The sequence below is a fragment of the Pistacia vera genome, unplaced genomic scaffold (genome assembly GCF_008641045.1).
Source record: "Pistacia vera cultivar Batoury unplaced genomic scaffold, PisVer_v2 Contig256, whole genome shotgun sequence".
In the NCBI taxonomy this organism is placed as follows: domain Eukaryota; kingdom Viridiplantae; phylum Streptophyta; class Magnoliopsida; order Sapindales; family Anacardiaceae; genus Pistacia; species Pistacia vera.
In genome coordinates this window covers 266,183-287,520 of record NW_022196064.1, presented here as the reverse complement: position 1 = coordinate 287,520, position 21,338 = coordinate 266,183, and the positions used below count along the sequence as shown (strand labels likewise).

The 21,338-nt window shown below is 35.7% G+C and overlaps 1 protein-coding gene and 1 pseudogene across 1 annotated transcript; both read left to right on the top strand.

Annotated features, from left to right (window-relative positions):
- Positions 1–16,089: 16,089 nt before the first annotated feature.
- Positions 16,090–17,935, top strand: LOC116132594 (annotated as a pseudogene).
- A 1,441-nt stretch (positions 17,936–19,376) lies between these two features.
- LOC116132610 (transcription factor MYB108-like) lies at positions 19,377–20,782 on the top strand. The gene is made up of 3 exons (XM_031418273.1): positions 19,377–19,727; positions 19,807–19,936; positions 20,037–20,782. Exons 1-3 carry the CDS (start codon positions 19,562–19,564, stop codon positions 20,596–20,598), a joined length of 858 nt encoding a protein of 285 aa, XP_031274133.1. The 5' UTR covers positions 19,377–19,561; the 3' UTR covers positions 20,599–20,782.
- The last annotated feature ends 556 nt before the right edge of the window (positions 20,783–21,338 follow it).

Sequence of the window (21,338 nt, the reverse complement as noted above, 5' to 3'; positions counted from 1 at the left end):
TATGCTTCAAAATATTCTTAATTTTTTTAATAAATAAATAGCACAAAAAGTAATTGTTGGAGCATATTTATGAAAATTTTGATAACCTCCTTCAGTATTACAATGTAACATTTCACCCAAAACAATATGAAGTCAGTAGCTTCATAAACGTCCAAGTAAAACGATAGCGGTTTTACCAAACGCTGGATATCTAATGAATAAATGGCCATCACCGTCCTATGGCCCCGAATGTTCCCCTGTCGGTTTTGGGGCCGTTTATAGAGAATTAACTTTTTCAGGCCCATAAAAAACAAAAAAAATTCAAATAAAAGTGGTAGAGGCTGTTGGTTTTTATTTTTTATTTATTTAAGGTTAAGTTTACAATAAGTAAAGTTGTTTTTTTGGGGGATTTTCTAGTATATTTGCGAAAATTTTGATAACCTCCTTCACGATTGCAAAGTACCATTTCACCTAAAACAATATCAAGTTAGGCACCTTGCTAAATATCAAATTAAAACAGTAGCGGTTTTCCAATCATTTTTTTTTTTGTAAATTTCTTGCGCTTAGGCGAGCTAAAGGGTCAATGGGTTAGTATAATTTAAGAGTGATGCTATGGGTACTAACGGATGGGTACTAATCTGTGTACTAACTAAAGCATAGTGTAACAAATTCCACATTGGAAGCGTATTGGGGAGGTCTTGAGCTTATAAATGGGGGGAGTCCCTCCACCTAATAGGTTAGCCTTTTGGGTGTGAAACTCCCAGCCCGTGACAAGTGGTATCAGAGCAGACCCAATCCGTCTTTCGATGTCCCGCCAAGCGCCCACGCAGGGGCGTCCACGTGTGATTATGGGTCCACACGAGAGTGAGGTGGACGGGTAGGCAGGGGGCCCCATCTGTGACGAGGGCGTCACAGGATTGGGTGGGGGAGAATGTAACAAATTCCACATTGGAAGCGTATTGGGGAGGTCTTGGGCTTATAAATGGGGGGAGTCCCTCCACCTAATAGGTTAGCCTTTTGGGTGTGAAACTCCCAGCCCGTGACAATAGTACGGGTATCATACGCATAGTACGGGTACTATGTGTGATTTTAACAAAGGTTAGTACACTGGTTAGTAAAATCCGTTAGTACGCAAAGTATTATTCATAATTTAAACTTCTATGTCTCAGTCTTTGTAGTAAAGCGTCTTTTGGAAGCTTTAATTACATGATTACCACGTGTCCGCTGTAGTTGACCAAGGTAGCGCTGCTTCCCTCCTAATCCCGACGTCGCTTCATTCTAAAAACTCAAAATCAAATAACCCTAACGTCGATTCATTCTAAAAACTAAATCTGAAAACTCTCCGTCATTGGCTCTCTACTAATCTCCCTCCCCATCCCAACGTCACTATGATTTCATTCTCGGTTCCCGTCACCGTTCGCGATCTCAGGTGCCTTCTGGTTTGTGTCTGTGTCTTTCCTTACCATTATAGTTTAAGCATCATTGAATTGGTTCAATGATGCTTAAACTATTTAATAAGTACAATACTATGTTTATAATCCAATCTCACAAATTTTCTTTCATAATCTGTGAGATTGGATTATAAACATAGTATTGTACTTATTAAATAGTTTAAGCATCATTGAACCGATTCAATGATGCTTAAACTATGTTTGTAAGGAAAGACACAGACACAAACGTAAAAGGCACCTGAGATCGCGAACGGTGACGGGAACTGAGAACAAAATCATAGTGACGTCGGGATGGGAAGGGAGATTAGCAGAGAGCCGACGATGGAGAGTTTTCAGATTTAGTGTTTAGAATGAATCGATGTTAGGTTTATATGATTTTGAGTTTTTAGAATGAAGCGACGTCGGGATTAGGAGGGAAGCAATGCTACCTTGGTCAACTACAGCGGACACGTGGCAACCATGTAATTGAAGTTTCCAAAAGACACTTTACTACAAAGACCGAGACATAGAAGTTTAAATTACACTAACCCATTGACCCTTTAGCTTGCCTAAGCGCAGGAAATTTACAAAAAAATTATTGGAAAATTGCTACCGTTTTAATTTGATATTTAGGAAGGTGCCTAACTTGATATTGTTTTAGGTGAAATGGTATATTGCAATCCTGAAGGAGGTTATCAAAATTTTAGCAAATATGCTAGAAAATCCCCTGAAAAACAACTTTGCTTATTGTCAACTTAACCTAAAAAAAAAAAAAAAAAAAACCAACCACCACTACCGCTTTTATTTGAAAATGTTTTTATGGGCCTGAAAACGTTGGTTCTCTATAAACAGCCCCAAAACCGATAGGGAACATTCGGGGTCATAGGGCGATGATGGCCATTTATTCATTAGATATCCAACGTTTGATAAAACCGCTACTATTTTACTTTGACATTTATGAAGCTACTAACTTCATATTGTTTTGGGTGAAATGTTACATTGTAATATTGAAGGAGGTTATCAAAATTTTCATAAATATGCTTCAACAATTACTTCTTCTACAATTTATTTATTAAAAAAAATAAGAATATTTTGAAGCATAAGATAGTTGATAAATCCTAAAATAAATAATATTTGAAATTCTTTTAATCTGTACTTTGTTGCAATGAGAACTTTTTATCAGATATTCTATCATTCTAATGCAAATAATAAAAGGACCCTAAAATCAATCAAATTCCTAACTTCAAATATTGGGTTGGGCTAAATTAGTTAAGACAGATGGTGTCACCATCCAATCTGATTAGCAATTTGTTTCATGTTGTTATATGTAGTGTTGATGTGTGTTTATTGATTCATAAATTAATTGTGTCATTTGGCTTCCTCTTCTTTTTTTGAATTACGTGTCTGTATAATGGATGTGTGATGGGATGTTTATTCCAATATGATCAATGTGGTTTTAGGATTTCAACATAAGTTTAAATAAATATTACCTTTGAGAGGTTATCAATTATCAAATGATGTGTGGTGCAGTCATAATTGGAGCCGCAAGGTACGAATTTTTCTGTCATTTTAGTATTCTTAATTAGCAGGCGCTTACAATTTGATTCTCAAGTTTCATTCTGCTATGGGGCTGACCATAGCATAAGAACTAAACCTCTCATCTTAAGTCTCTTAAGCTTCTCTGGAAATGGTTTCTAGGTTTCTATTTTTTACATTTAGGTTTATAGTCCAGAGTACAGTCGGCTTCCCTGAATTTGAGTTACCCATCTCTTCCAGAACTTTTAAGGTTTGGTTTGAGCAGTTTAATTTGACCCTGACATTGAGATATAGCTGCCATTGCACTTTAAATTATTTACTTCTCTGACTCGGTTTGTTATTCTGATAAATATATTTTCATGACCATAAGAAGAGTTTAAAGTTTAGCGTAAGAAATTTGTAATTGACCTTAATACTAGCTACAAGTTGGCCGAAGAGGGTTTTGACTTGATTGTGTATAGAGTAGATAATGGAGTTTGATGAGACAGAGAGGGGAGAATATTATAGGGAAAAAAGGTGGTTGTTTGTTTACTAAGAGAAATCTTTAATGAATTATATAACATCAAACACCAGCTAATTGATACACTTTTGTCATTGTCATTGAATAATTAAGATAATTATGGCATCTTGTAATAAATGAATTTAAATTTGTTGATTTCTCGCTATGGATATTTTCTGGGAACAAGTGCAGAAGATAACTGTTGATGCAGGGGCAACTATGTTTTGTTACAAACAAAAACATACCGATTACTTAAAACTTTGTCATTCGGTGATATATTTTTGAACTTAGCTACTTGAAAAAAGTAATTTAATAAAAAAAAATGGTCAGACTGTTGTTGAATTTACTGCATTAATTTTGTCATTTTAAAACTTGTTTGACATACGCAAATATGAGGGAATAATTGTAATAAAGTATGCATTATGCAATACAAGTCAGAAGGTAGGCATGGCAATGTTCCCGAGATTTCGGGGACCCGTCCCGCCCCGTCCCATATGGGATGGGAAAGCCCCGATTTTTTTAGGATAGGGGCGGGGGTGGGGGGTGTTTTAATCCCCGTCCTTAGGGATGGGGCGGGGGTGGGTGATGTCTTTCCCTCGGCCCGTCCCGTATATAATATATAAAATTAAAAAAAATGTATATATATATATATATATATATATATACTTTTCACTAATATCCCTATATTTTACCTAATTACACAATTATCCTTCCCATATAAACCCATATTTTTCTAATTTCCCTCACCCCAAAACAATTGAACAAGAATAAACCCTGACCCATATTTATGTATAATTAATTATGTTTAAACGATTAATTTAAGTGTTTGTCATGTGAACGAGAATTAACTATTGTGTTTGGTAATGCTCAAATTAATTTATGTTTATATAAAATTAACGGGACAGGGATGGGCCTCTAACATTCCCCTTTGGGGCGGGGAATTCCTGTCATCCCCGTAACGGGGATGGGATGGGGGTGGGAAATTATTTTGAGGGTAAAGATGAGTACGGTGAATGAGATCTCCACCCTGCCCCGCCCCATTGCCATGCCTATCAGAAGGACAGTTCACTTTGGCATCAATGCCTAAAGTCATCCTGGGCATGCATTTCCGTCAATGTCAAAACGAAATTAATTAATATATATTTTTTACTTCACCTTTCTTCTTCTTCTTCTTCTTTTTTAATCTATTTAATTGTAAATTGGAAGAAATTGATCATTATTTAATCGGGAATGGTATTCGATAAATCAAACATTAAAGAGAATAGAAAAAAGGGCTCTTTTCAATGTGCCATTGACTGTAGACCAGTGTACAGAAATTCTTTTATTCCATTCTAGTATATTAATATCTGATAAAATTAAACCATTCAAACACCACGTCCATTGTCGCCAGATTCCGTTGACCTCATCACTTGAGCTGCCATGATCATATCATGTTAATTCGTCATCTGTGCTTCGTCATAACAATAAATGAATTGATCCGGATTCGAATTCTCCGGATCCATTAACAAAATTTGGGTATAAACTTGACAGTTCATTACTCAATATATACACATAATTATTTAATTGAGAATACCTAATGTTTTGTTAAGAGATCATATAGCAAAAAATACACATTCAAAATGAATAATATAGGAATAAAATCATACCATTCAAAGAGACACAATATTTACGTGATTCAGCATACCTCGCCTACATCCACGGATGAGAGAAATCTCTCATAGTTTCATGAATACGATATATGAGTACATAACACCATAAAATCGGTACATAAAACAGAGTGAAAACAATCCTAGTTTTTAACCACGCTCAATCCAATATCTAGAGTAGAAACCATCTCAGTTCATAAGACATTCTCTCCATGATGTTTAATAACCCTTATATCAAATACTTTGTGTTCTCACATTCTCTCATAACCTTAAATTGATTCTCACCTTTATATTTATAGGTAAGATATAAGATATTCTAATTCCAATAAGATTCATATTTCAATTCCTATTAAAACTTCTAAATTTAATTCTTATTTACAATTATATTATTTATTAAATATTTTTTCAAAAGACAAACAATTTCTCAGTAAAACAAACAAGAAAACAAGTCGAAATATCCCAACAATGTTTATCTTTACTAAGAATTTGATAAGAACGCAACTTTGTGTTTAGCTGTCTAGGAATGGTACAATAATCTTAATGCCATAAAACAGCAGTCCATAAAGTAGATTATAATTATAGAACAAGAGATAGGAGTTAGGAGCACACTTCCCCTGAATTATATATACAGGTTGGACTCGATACAATGCATAAAAATTAGGGTGTATTTGACATGATAAGATGAGATCAGATGTGGACTTCTTCGGAGGTGATTTAATACGTCAAAAATCGAATTGGACAGCTCGAAAAGAAGTTGAGTTTGCCACAAGAAACAGCAATTTTGGCCGGTTAAGCAAAGAGATTTTGTTACTGTTGAAATCGTCTCTTTTTTTTGTAATCTTCTCCTTCTACACCCATTTCCCATTTGACTATTTGGTTTGTCCCTGATTCGCACCTAAGTATCAGGCCTATACTACTAGCCTCTTAATTAATTTTGGCTTTACAAATAATGGTTCATCTCTGTCGGTTACTTCTGTAGATTGATTATCTCAACGTGGCAGATCAATATACAAGCAACCTACCAAGCAACTCCATTACAAATTCACAACTATGTTCAACTGTAAGCTGAGAGTGACAATCTGATAGTGAAATTGAAGGTCTTCTCACCATGGACGCAGAAGACCCCAAGTCAACAACGGAATTTTACTTTTGAAAAATGTTATCCTTATAAAGATCCATACAAAGAGGGTTATAAAGTGACATCAACAAAAAGAAAAAAATAAAAAATAAAAAGAGAAAGAAATCATGAAAATCAAAGGTGGAAATTATCTTTATATGCTTTCTTTGTATGTGTCTTTGTAAAACTAACATTGCTCTTTTACTTTTTATCCTTTAATGGGTGTGGGTGCAGGCGCAGTATATATTTAAGAGTTGATAATTGAATTTAGGAGTAAATATATGATAATCTTCAAGTAAAGTAGTGACAGCTAACCTCAAATATGTAACTTCAGCTGGGTACAGGCTTTAAGAAATGAAATGAAATGCGATTGGACTGTCATTGACTGTGATTGATCCAAACATGTGATGCCTCCTACGTTTGACGATTCGGTTCTATTATGAAAGCAGATCGTATAGAGGCTTCTTTTAAGTTTGCACTTTAATGAAAAACCCGACAAGAATCTTGCAGCTTGGTAGAAGAAAGGAACAAATAGAAGATATAATTTGATTGGAATTCTAGGAACAACAAATTTCTTATATTCTCAAAGATATGTTCATCTACGTATAGCAATGTAAAACCAATAATTCATAAGAAAGTGTTGCATTTATATGAATACCTCATGAGGCTCAAATCTTCCATCGTTTCATATGTTTTGTGACGTGCTTTGATGTATATTTTATATTCTTACAGATATATAGACCCATGTATATAAAAAGAGCAAGTGGCAGTGAAAGTTCGGTTAAAAATGGAGATTTATGAGACTCATTAGAAATGAAATAGTAGAAATGGCATATAGAATAAACGGTAAGGCTAAACAACAAACTGTATGTATTAGAAATTGTATGCAACATTACTCCCTTCGACAGGATCATCCATCAATTCAAGCATGAAAAATATATGGGGTAAGTTCAGATTCCTTATCTATTATCGCAACCAGACAAGAAGTATATGAAAAATATATGGGGTAAGTTCAGATTCCTTATCTATTATCGCAACCAGACAAGAAGTATATGAAAAATAGGAACATTTATTGTCTTAATTACATGCACATGCTATAGATTTCGATGTTTATCCGTCAATCAAAGATTTCAAGATAGCTAAATATTGGAAAACACCAACGTGATAATGATGAACACAAAACGCTCTAAACTTGAGCAAACTAAAGGAGTACCAAATGACAAAACCACAAAGCAAATTGCTTCTTTGGATTTATTCCAGTCCTTGATTCTCATGCACTCATCCAATAATATATATATATCTTAAGGAATTTCCTCTGGGTAAACAATATTCTATAGGGTTAATTTTTAATATGTTCGCTGTTGACTGGTTTGGAATAAGTTTTACATGGTCTTCCCAATCTGTATTATGCTCAATATAAATGTATACACCGAGAAACTATAAATATTCATCAAATTAACTTCTTTATCCGATATTGTATCACTTATAACAACTTGTGGATAGATAAACCAAGTACACGCAACTTTCCAGAGTCTAAAATTCTCATTAGTCAATTGATCACAGTCCAGTACCCACATCAGATTATACTTGGTAAAAGAATATTATTGTGGAAACTGGAAAGTAACCCTTCAAAAGGAAAAAAGATGTGTCAAACAAAGAATTTGTTCTTCTCTTGTTGGCTTTCTTCCATCGAGTCCCTCTTTAGGGAGCCAAGAATTTAACTTAAAAAGAATCCTTCGAGACGTCATTTGACTGAATATGTACACTTTCTAAAGGTTAAAAGAGTTTTTGCTTTATTAAAGAATGGTCTTTGATTAACATTTTTGTAATTGGATGAAGAATTGATGAGAAAATTTCTTGGGACTTCTGTGGATAAGAGCAGGATCCCTCTGTGCACTCTTTTATTGGTCTGATTGGAAATTCAGGATCTCAGAGGGCTTAATAGGTCAGAAAGTCGGAAATCTTTTGAGAATAAGCCGAGATTAGCTCCCTGTTAAAGTAGTAGATTTGTGTCCTCTGATTTTGAACAGCACCAACCAAAATATTTTAGTATGAGTTTGTGGCATGTGGTTTGATGACAATAACAGTTGGGAGTTTGATTTGTCCATCCCAAACTTTTCAAATTAACATGGAAAGAAAATAAAAATAGAGTCCACTTTCTATGTTCCCAAAATTTACAGCTTCATCAATTTGAAGATACCAGTATAAATAGTGGTTGGAACCTAAGCTTTTAAGGAATTTGGTATATTTGTTTATTTTATTTTAAACCACCAATTAATTAATTATAGTTTTAGGAATTGGAAATATTATGAAATCAAGTCTATCCATTGAATTGGGATTACGTAATCTTAAACCATTTTTCGATGTGTAACGTTACTTGATGGTAGTACGTACCAGCTTGACTTTCCCAATATATGTTAACCCTTTTCCTAGAGATAATGGATTAACTTAGATTAAATTAAATTAATCTTTTAAGTGAAAACATTCTTAAATTTACAAATCTCACCTAAACTTAGATTTGACTCCTCTTTGTTATGTAATTTTAAATATAATATAAGAAGAAAATTAAATAGTTGACTTAAAAAAACAGTTAAAGCAGTGGTATTAGATGGTTGAAGAGGGAGGGGAAGGAAGGAGTAATAGTAGTGGTCGGTCAGACTTAAAATAATGTTGATCGAAATCTTGGTCTTTTTCAGCATCTTCACATGGTAAAAATCATAGTATCAATAAAATATAATAAAAAGAATATTATAATTTAGAAAGAAATTAAAAAAAAATAAAAAAAGGGGTCTTTGAAAAACCTTCTTTCCACAAGTTGGGTTGTGGTAGACGTAGTGTGCGTGTATGAGAGACATTGAAAAGTCAACCAGTCAAACTCCAAATAAAAAACTCTTAAATGTTGGCTATAATATTAATTTCTCCTAAGTTCTTCAGTAATCAGTTGCATATTTAATTATGTTTGGCGCGTTCTATCTCACAGCCCCACTTTTTCTTTATTCATAGTTATGCTCATTTGAATTCCAATCTCCTCTTTAACTCTCTATATAATCTCCTCTCTTATCAAATCTTAGCCATATTTTCTAACTTCCTCTTAATCAAAATACCCTACTCTTCTTCTTCTTCTTCTCTTCTTTTTAACCCTGAATTATATTCGAATTATATAGAAATGGAAGCTCAATGGAGTTTTTAGTTCTTCAACTATGATCAACAAAGTGAAGAGGAGATGGAGTGAGAAAAGGGCCATGGACTGTTGAAGAGGACTCCTTGCTTATGAATTACGTTCCTTCATGGTGAGGTCGTTGGAACTCTGTAGCTCTGGTGCAGGTCACTATAATTAAGTTTGATATTCTCTTTTGCTCTTGTACAATCTTTTTTCTTAAGACTAACAGAGATATATACAGGCTAAAACGAACGGGAAAAAGCTGCAGGCTAGGTGGTTAAATTACTTGCGCCCGATGTTCGAAGAGGAAACATCAGTCTCAGGAACAACTAATGATTCTTGAACTCCTCCCGCTGGGGAAATAGGTTATTATATATTAATCATAACTCTGGTCTTTTTGTTCTAATTATTTCAGCAGCAGTTAAACTAATCTATCTTTCATATAATTGGAAATTGAAATTGAAGGTGGTCAAAATAGCACAGCACTTGCCGGGAAGAACAGACAATGAGATAAAAACTTGAACAAGAGTTCAAAAGCAGGCAAAGCAGCTCAAATGTGACGTTAACAGTAAGCAATTTAGAGATGCCATGCGTTCGTTTGGATGCCTCGTTTACTTGAGCGGATCCAAGCAACACCCATTCATCAACGTCAACCCACTTCCACGTAACCACCACCACGACGGAAAGTACAAGTACCATGCAGACTATACACAAGTCAAGTTTATATTCGACTGAATCGGGGTCGGAACCAAGTTTCATGCCCGAGTTGTCTGTTGCCTCCTGGGACTCAGTGGTGCCCACGTATCTCCTGCCTCGGATACTAATCTCGACAATTCACAAAACTGGTCGGAGTTCTCCCAGATACATGTCTGGCTGTGTCTCTGGGTCATGGGACTGGTCTAAACCGGTTTGGATATCACGTTTCGAACCCAGAACAACAACGAGTGGTTAGGTGGCGATGAGTCATGGAGAGTTTGTGGAATGATGAGAATGTCTGGTTCTAGCACAGCAGCTATATGACTAAGATCAGAGATATTTTGTTTACGTAACGCATCAAAGTTTTGAAACATTTCTGATTTAATGAGATACTTATTTCCTAGTGATATTACGCTAACACAGCATAATTGACAACTTTGATGTACAGATAATTTTGTTTATTATAATAAAAAAGGTTGGAATCTATTGAATTTATTTATATTTAGATTCATCATGAAAAAAAATTAATAATTTGTCTATTTAGTGAGTAAGGTATGATTTTTGAAGATAACATAATATTCGCATAGATCTTCAATCTTTATACATCCAAAAATTAATTAAATTGGTTCCATGGATTTTGTTATATTACTATTCCATACAGAAGTGTTATATCAGTTGAATTGTGAGGTATTTAGATCTCAAGAATGATTCGACTTGGTTGATTAATCTGGGATTTGAAACTTACATGACCTCTCTCACCAACTTCACGTTCACGTCATCTAGATGGATTAAGCCCATGGTTTATCTCCTGTATCATAAAAAATTATTGTTATTTACAGTTGGGTTTTTGTGTATATAATATTCACTAGAACTGAATGATCTCTCCGTCTCCTTAAAAAAATTCCAGAGAATGTAACATGATGGAAGCATTGAGCAATTGTCATTAAATGGTCTCCAAGAGCACATTTTTAATAATTTCTTGTGTAGTTTCCTCGACTGAAGCACTAACTGCCGCAACCCTTGAAAACTCTGTTGTTCAAAAAGGTCTAGTTAATAAGAAGATGATGAGAATTTAGATGAGTTTAGGTCGTCAACTCATACACCACACATGCCATATTATGTAAATTATAGATGTAGTTCAAAATAAAAATCAAAGCAAGAGTAGAATTTATGAAGAAAGAAAATTCAGTTGGTAGAGACAAAGTAAGCATATTGTCAGTCTAAGACTATGTCAAAAGTATCAAAAGAAGATTGTTGTTGTCAGTACTTCTTTCTTGTGGATTTTTTTTTCCATGACGTATTTGTTAACAGTTTCGTCCGTTTACCCATCACTTAGTGGGAGACTGAGAAATAAGAAGAGAGATTAGAGAAAAAAAATATTAGCAGCCAGAGCTTAATTCGAAGGCTTTTGATAAAATTATATATAATAGCCCATATGAAAAAAAGAAGCCCCCTTTGGAGAAGAAGAGTCAATTCAAATGCTATAATTTGTCAGCAGTAAACCCACTTGTGGATGGATGCGTGGATGAAGGTGGGACTTTACTAATATAAATGTAGTCATTGCTTACGTTGGCAGATTGTTCTTCTCAAAACCTCATTCATCAAAGTCATATGATAACTTGTTTGACATAACTGAACCATTCATTAGCAGCAGAGATTTGTATATATGTCTCATTCAGGACTTGCCTTGCCTCAACTTTATTACCGGTCATGTGATGTGTCTCAATTGTTTCTGTGTTGTTATAGTGCCAATTCCCATGATCCAAGAGTAATTATTTCTTACTAATATAATGTTAAACCTCCCAAGCCCACGGGGGGGTGTGTTGATGTCAAACTCCAATCGTTAAGAGGGGTCTTATCGTTTATATACATAAATACTCTCATTACCTAGAGGTGCATTTTTAATAAAAGTGTGCGGGTCTACTAGAGTCCAACTTATGTCAAAAGACAAACCTTGAGAACCCCTTACCATATGACTGGACTAATATAAAACATTACCAAGGGTAAGGTATATGGGCATATTATTATCATCTCTTTGATTTGATTATAAATTTATAAGCATCATTAGTACGAAGATGATTGTGACAGTGAAAAGCCATGGAAATCAGTATTGAATATCTTGAGATTCTATATTCTACCATTTACTTTAAATTCATTTTTTTTTTTTTTTTACATACAAGAAAAACTTACCTGAACCCTAAGTCTTTGGGATCTTTATATTTTGATGCATGATTTTAACACCGATGATCTCACACGTGCAAGTGCTAAGAAAGTCTTAGAAATTACCGTAATGATTATGAGAGTTGATTATGGTATAGAGATTATATATGTTTGTAAACATAAATAATAGATTGACAAGAGATTTATATTGGTTGTGATGCTTAAAGCGATCTACATCCACTGTTATTTTATTATTCTCTACTATTTTTTTGATATTGCCTGTAAGCGTACAAAAATGAGAAATTCTTTATTTACAGAGAAAAAATATGGTTGAAGCTCTCGTTTGGCCCAGCTCTCATATGCCCCCCCCTCTTCGTAAGAGAGATGCTCATTTATACTTTGGGTCAATGTAATGAGTGTTTTTGCAAGTTCCTTGACACTGAACCACTCCTTTCTTATCTTAAAATGGGATAAATTGATATAATATCTTTTTGAGGCGGTTTGGGTTTTAACAGCTAATACCACTTTGTCTTTGAGTGTTTGTTGCTCTGATTGATGATGTTGACATAGTGTGCATTTTTGGCAAAAAGAACCCTCCCAATTTTTGGAGTGCATAATTGCACTTCAAAAACTCATGTCTTAGATTGAATGGATGTCGCACTATAGGTGCAGTCTCAACTGAAGAGCTCAACTATGCCTGACGTGATCGGGTACCGAGAGCTAGGACTGCAATTTAAGCGTTTGAGCGATCTAAGCTGAGCGTGTTCTGATAATTGACATAAAATGTCTAGTAGATGAATTTTGTAGAGAACTGAGCTCAGAAGCCCAAACGCGCAACTCAGAGGTCTTAAACGAATAAACCAACTTAAAACAACCATAACTTTTGATCCGAAGGAGTTTTAGAGCTCGTAAGATATCCAGGAAAGCTCGTTCTGAGCACTATATCGTGGCAACTAGATACTTGTTGGGACCATTTTCGAGGCCAAATCCACCATTTGGCATGTTTCAAGGTTGTTTTAAGTTTTCTACGCTTTTTTCTAACGTGACAGCTGTGTAATTTGAGACTGACAACTGATCAGATCTAAGAGCTGAGAACACAATCTAGCTGTTATCTGAGAACATAAGAGTGCAATCAAAAGCGTGAAGCTTGATCTAAGAACAAAGAGTTTGATAGAAAACGCGAAACTTGATCTGAGAACACAATGAGCTCGATTCAGAAAGCGCAAACTTGATCTGAGAACCGAGTCAACGATCAGGCGCTCAAGCACGATCTGGCCTCTCAGAAGTGTGATCTAAATGATCTAAACATGTGATCTCAACAATCTGAATGCACGATTTGGATGATTGAACACGTGATCTCAAAATCTGAACTGCGATCTAGATGCTTGGAAGCACAATCTGGTTGCTCGAGAGCACGATTTGATGCTTTAAAGCACGATCTAGCCATGAGAGTGCGATTGAGTGCTCGAAGCACGATCTGGCTGCTGACGCGATCTGAGTGCTGAAGCATGATCTGGCTGCTCGAGAGCACAATCTAAATGATCTAATCGTGTGGTCTTATGATCTTGAACGTGCAATCTGGATGCTCGGAAGCACGATTTGGCCGCTCATGACGCAATCTGAGTGCTTGAAAGCACGATCTGGCTGCTTAGGAGCGCGATCTCGTGATCTAAACCGTGATCTCAATGATCTTGAACACGTTGATCTAAAGAGCTTGGAGCTCGATCTTTATGAGAGTACTAAGCATGCGATCTAGCCGACACTCTTGAGAGCTTTGATCCACGATTTAAGCATCTAGCCATGTGATCTAAGAGCTCTGATGCGCACATCTAAGCGATCTGGCCATGCGATCTAGCAGCTCTGATGCGTGCGATCTGGGCAATCTGGCCACGCGTCTGAGAGCTGTGATGTGTGTGATCAGGGCAATCTGCCACGCGATCTAAGAGCTCTAATGCGTGCAATCTAGGCAATCTAGCCACGCAATATGAGATATGATGCGTGCGATCTGAGAGATCTAATGTGCGATTTGAAGCTAAATATCAGAGCGATCTAATGTGCGATCTGAGCATGCGATCTAGCCAGCGATCTGAGTGCTCAGCTTCAGTATTTTGACATAACTTAAGCTGTAGACCTCGGTTTTAATAATTCTGGATCATCGGAAAGCTAAATCGAAAGGCTGCAACTCTTGCTCATCGCTTTGCCAGATTTGACTTTATCCTGCTCAGATTTTCACATCTGATAATGTGAAGATTTTGAGGCTTGCTGGAAAAACATGGAGAGTGATGTGAATCATGCCCTTCCTGTAGCGTTAAACTATCGATGCGTGATTTTGACATCAACTCTCACAGTGCAAAGTGCTAAGAAAGTCTTAAAAATACACGTGAATGATTGACAGTTGATTATGGTGCAGAGATTATATATGTTTGCAAAAACATAAATAATAGATTGACAATAAGATTTTATAATTGTTCAATCTTAAAGCGAATCTACTGTCCATGTTATTTATTTCTCTGACTATTTTTCTGATTTTCCTGTAAGACATACAAAAATGGAATATTTTATTTACAATAAAAATAGTGGTTGAAGCTCTCGTTGTGCCCAACTCTCATATGCCCGCCCCCTCTTTCGTGAAGAGAGTTGTCCTTTATACCTTTGAGGTTAATGTGAATGAGTTGTTTTACAAGTCGTCTTGACATGTGGACCACTCCTTAATCCTTATTTAAAATGGATAGGATGAATAAAATCTACTTTCTCTTGAGTATTGTTAAGCTCTATTGTGGTGGGACACTGTAAGACATTATATCTATGTGTATACAGATTCTTACTATCACTAATTAATTACTAAAATAAATAAAATAGAAGCAGCAAAGCGGGTTGTACCCAAGTAAATGAATGAGAATAAGAAAGTAAGTTTCGATTACAAACTGGAGTAGAATCAGAGAATGGTTTGTGGGAGAGAAGCACGAGTTGATCATGCCGCGCCCCCACCATGAATTAATGATCTACTGCATATTCATATTGCGCGTTGGATACTTAAAGATTGTAGAGGGTGAGGCCAGTTTCTGTTGCTACTATACTGTGTTAGCCCACAAATCTACTTCTTCACTACAAAATTAATAAATTTGAAAATGGAATACAGCTTTTTCCGCACTCTCTTTATCTTCCCCACCACCAGAGAAGATTGGATTGGATGCTGCACCCTTACACACAATTTCAGATTTGAGGCTTGGGGGTCCCCATCCCCATTGCACAAACCGTCAAGCAAAATAATTTACTCTTAAAATGCCCTTCCTTGATTTCACTCACACTTCTCTGTGCGTTTTCCATTTCATCTAATACTCCTATAGTTTTGCTTTTATATCATTGATTAACAGTTCAACGAACCTGTAGTTTCAAATCCTATAAATTGGAAATTGGTATTTTTTTTTTTAATAGGTGTTCGAACTAATTTATGCGTACCTCAATTAATCTCTGGAATCCATTAACACCTTACAAACTCAAAGACCAAGTAAGTCAAAGTTTAGTGACCATTGTTGAATCAAAACTTAATGAAATGGCAACATCTTTCACCACCAATCTTGGGGTTAAATGTGTATTTTCAGTATGTGTGGATAGCGTAGCACAGGGAGAAGGACATTGTAGTACACCCCTAATGTAATTTTCATATCCTGGGCCCGCATATCATGACACCACCGCGCACCCACTAGCATATCTTAAATAGACGCCTCAACTCCTTCTCAACTCAAGACATTCTCGTTATGGCTTCAAAATCCTACTATTTCCATCTCATTCTCTTCCTCATTCCTTTGTTTAATTTTGTTTGAAATCTTATTCTCAGGATTAGATAGAGCCTCGGACTATGATAAATGGCTCTCCTGGAACGTCCAAAATCATCTGAGAAAGCTCTCTTGCAAGCAGAGTCCATTACTCAAGCTCCAGGAGCTTTGCAGGGTGCTTGATGACAAACTGAGCAAGGCTGAGATGAACAAATGAGAATAAGTGTTTCTCAAAACGGGACAGGTCATTTCAGAACCATCAGAGAAGCTATTAATAGCATTCCCCCCACAACACCCGGAGAGTTATATGGAGATCAAACCAGGTGTTACAGGTAGACTCATAACATTTTAATGATAATGGCTAACTAAATTCTTATGCAGTCATCGTTCAAGCTGTAAATTTAGTTTAATGCTTGTTTTGCTAATACATACTTACAGCAATGTTAATTTTGCAGGGAAAAGATTGCGTCCCAAAACTTTGCCCTTTGTTACATTATTGGGGATTCCACTAACCTCCAACTATTACTGGAAATGATACTGCTTCGGTTCTGGAACTGATGAAACCATTAGACATTCAAAGCGCAACCGTATCTGTAGATGCTAATTTTTGTGGCCATCAACATGGTTTGGGGTAATTAATTAAACCTTCAACAATTTATATTACAAGACTAAAGACAAGTTGTTGCAAACACATTTTCTCTCGCCGTTACCCATAATTCAAAACCGTAAGTTAACCATTTGTTTTTTTAAATCCGTATTTTATCATTGCCTGATACTACCAAATGTTTATTGCTCATTTAAGGGTCCTGTTATTTTTTATAAGTTTTAGAAACTTGTTAGGGTGAAGTGAAAGTCATGATTCAAATTTGAAACGACTGTCTTCGCTACAATCTTTCTGATATATGACGAGGCCACATGGAGATTCCATTGCCGCATGGAATATTCAAAATTCCAGACAAAACCATCTGTTATAGAAACCAAAATACACATGCAGCTCTGATGCTCACGCTTTTCTATGAAATGCAGAAAATTTAAAGTTGCAATATTTTTATAGCACAATTTAAAATTAAAATTCTAAGCATCAATAAACCTAGTTTGTTGGCTAAAGATATATAACAAATACTATAATCAGAATATATTGTTTGTTGCAGAATACAGCCCCACATGTGATTGGATCCGTTGGAGAACAAGCAGTTGCACTCGTATCCAGGGACAAAGCTGCATTTTACAATTGTAGTTTTTATGGTGCTCAAGACACACTTTATGATCACAAAGGCCTCCACTACTTCAATAATTGCTTTATCCGGTTCCGTTGACTTCATTTTTGGTTATGGGAGGTCCCTGTATGAGGTGAGTGAAAGCCCAATAGTAGATAAAATATCCAAGGCCCATATTATTATGAACCCAATGTAAATTGTGTGCAGAACTGCAATTTAAATTCTGTGCTCAGAAGGTGGCATCTCTTACAGCTCAAAAGCGTTCCAGTTCATCTCTGGAAAGTGGTTTTCGTTCAAAGATAGTGGTGTAACAGGTAGTGGTACGATTTATCTAGGGAGAGCATGGGGGGATTATTCAAGGGTTGTGTTCTCTTACACCTTCATGGACAAACTGTTCGTCACAAGGGTGGATGATTGGGTAAACCAAACCGTGATACGTAAGTAGTTAAATCATCACTGTTTTTGTTTTATAAACTAAAATTGGTTTAGTAACTGTGATGAATGAATGCAGTTGGGTGTTCTACGGGAGTACAAATGCTCTGGACCAGGGGCCAACTTCACTGGAAGAGTTCCTTGGGCTCGAATTTTGACAGATGAGAGAGGCCCAGCCTTTTACTGGAACTCACTATGTTGATGAGATACTTGGCTCTTACTCCTTAACTTTAAAATTCTTGAATATAATTATTATGCACGTTTTAATAACTAATAAAATGCAATGATGATTTCTTTAAGAATATTTAATAAAAAATGCTATCCTTACAAAGATCCATACAAAAAAGGCTATAAAGTAACATCATCCGAAGAAAAAAATAAAGAAAAAACGGAAAAAGAGAGAGAAAGATAGGGATTGTCTTTGTATGTGTCTTTGTAAACTAGCATTGCTCTATTTTAATAACTCCATTAATGCCTGGATATTCATTTTCTCCCAATTGATCCCTTTTTTGCTTAAATAAATACAATAATGTTATTGTTAATATACTAAAAAAACCATACCCATCACACATAATTAAAGTCTAATATGTCAATATTACATTAATTTTGAAAACTTTAACCTACAATTAGGTTGCGTTTGGTTCGGGATGATATAAGATTAATCCTGGAATCTTTGTTTAATTTTCAAGATTCCCTCGTTTGGTTGTCAAGTAATAAAATATTAAGTAATCTTTTATTGCAAATAGTATTTACTGTTGGTAATATTGGGGGTAATCAAATTACCTTCCTAAAGGGTGTTAATATAAAATTACCAAGGTAATCTTAATTTTGACCCTATTTTGCCCTTAATCTTTTATCATTTCAGACACATTTGCCCTCATATGTCTACCAAATAACAATTACCCAGACCCCCTACATTTGAAAATATAGCTAAAACACCCCAGTCACAAAAAAATTTAAAAGTTAACAAAATACCCCCAGTCACCCAAGACCACCATCAGCCACTAGCCACCACCGTTGACCACTGGCGAAAGTCATCATATCCGGGCAAGATCAGTGGAATCTTGTATGTCGTGTGCCGGTAAAGACGTTTTCGGCCATGGATTTATGATCCATGGCCGAAAACGACCAAATCTGGCTGCGAAATGTCATAGATCTAACCGTGAAATGGCCACTATTTCACGGGCCAGATCTAGCCATTCCAGATCTGGTTGGTTGTGCGCCATTACGGCGGCTGGCTGTCGACAGTGGCTAGGGGTGGGTGGGAGTGATTTTGCTACAAATTAAAGTTTTATATGGTTGGGGTGTTTTAGCAAAATTTCAAATATAGCGGGTTAAAAAATAATTTAAAAAATAATAGAATAACATAATAATAAAAATAATATTATATTATATTTAAAAAGGAGGACAATTTAGTAATCTACATAACATACCCACTCATTTATCCTTCTAACCAAACATATTATTATAATATACCCACCAATTCATTCCAACCAACCAAACACATTTCTCTAAAGATTCTCTGGTATTCTATCTTTCCAGTAATACAATATTTCTCCGTAATAGTGTAATACAACATTCTCTGAACCAAACGCATCCTTAATGTGATACTCATGCATCATTTCTTTTAAAGCTAAAATAATTATATGCATACTAATATCATCATCACTGATAATCAAGCTCGAGTTTTGAAAATTATAAAATTCTCAGCTAATTCAACCNCCCACTTTTTCTTTATTCATAGATTATGCTCAGTTGAATTCCAATCTCCTCTTTAACTCTCTATATAATCTCCTCTCTTATCAAATCTTAGCCATATTTTCTAACTTCCATCTTAATCAAAATACCCGTACTCTTCTTCTTCTTCTTCTTCTTCTTTGTAAAACCCTGAATTATATTCGAATTATATAGAAATGGAAGCTCACATGGGAGTTTTTAGTTCTTCAACTTATGATCAACAAAGTGAAGAGGAGATGGACGTGAGAAAAGGGCCATGGACTGTTGAAGAGGACTCCTTGCTTATGAATTACGTTACCATTCATGGTGAAGGTCGTTGGAACTCTGTAGCTCGCTGTGCAGGTCACTAATAGATTAAGTTTGATATTCTCTTTTGCTCTTGTACAATCTTTTTTCTTAAGACTAACAGAGATATATACAGGACTAAAACGAACGGGAAAAAGCTGCAGGCTAAGGTGGTTAAATTACTTGCGCCCAGATGTTCGAAGAGGAAACATCAGTCTTCAGGAACAACTAATGATTCTTGAACTCCACTCCCGCTGGGGAAATAGGTTATTATATATTAATCATAACTCTGGTCTTTTTGTTCTAATTATTTCAGCAGCAGTTAAACTAATCTATCTTTCATATAATTGGAAATTGAAATTGAAGGTGGTCAAAAATAGCACAGCACTTGCCGGGAAGAACAGACAATGAGATAAAAAACTACTGGAGAACAAGAGTTCAAAAGCAGGCAAAGCAGCTCAAATGTGACGTTAACAGTAAGCAATTTAGAGATGCCATGCGTTACGTTTGGATGCCTCGTTTACTTGAGCGGATCCAAGCAACAACCCATTCATCAACGGGTCAACCCACTTCCAACGTAACCACCACCACGACGGAAAGTACAAGTACTCATGCAGACATATACACAAGTCAAGTTTATAATTCGACTGAATCGGGGTCGGAACCAAGTTTCATGCCCGAGTTGTCTGTTGCCTCCTGGGACTCAGTGGATGCCCACGTATCTCCTGCCTCGGATACTAATCTCGACAATTCACAAAACTGGTCGGAGTTCTACCCAGATAACATGTCTGGCTGTGTCTCTGGGTCATGGGACTGGTCTAAACCGGGTTTGGATATTCACAGTTTCGAGACCCAGAACAACAACGAGTGGTTAGGTGGCGATGAGTCATTGGAGAGTTTGTGGAATGATGAGAATGTCTGGTTCTAGCGACAGCAGCTATATGACTAAGATCAGAGATGATTTTGTTTACGTAACGCATCAAAGTTATTGAAACAATTTCTGATTTAATGAGATACTTAGTTCCTAGTGATATTACGGCTAACACAGCATAATTGACAACTTTGATGTACAGATAATTTTGTTTATTATAATAATAAAAAGGTTGGAATCTTATTGAATTTTATTTATATTTAGATTCATCAAGAAAAAAATTAATAATTTATGTCTCATTTAGTGAGTAAGGTATGATTTTTGAAGATAACATAATATTCGCATAGATGCTTCAATCTTTATACATCCAATAAATTAATTAAATTGGTTCCATGGATTTTGTTATATTACTATTCCATACAGAAGTGTTATATCAGTTGAATTGTGAGGTATTTAGATCTCAAGAATGATTCTAGACTTGGTTGATTAATCTGGGATTTGAAACTTACATGACCTCTCTATCACCAACTTCACGTTCACGTCATCTAGATGGATTAAGGCCCATGGTTTATCTCCTGTATCATAAAAAATTATTGTTATTTTACAGTTGGGTTTTGTGTAATATAATATTCACTAGAACTGAATGATCTCTCCGTCTCCTTAAAAAATTTCCAGAGAATGTAAGCATGATGGAAGCAATTTTGAGCAATTGTCATTAAAATGGTCTCCAAGAGCACATTTTTTAATAATTTCTTAGTGTAGTTTCCTCGACTGAAGCACTAACTGCCGCAACCCTT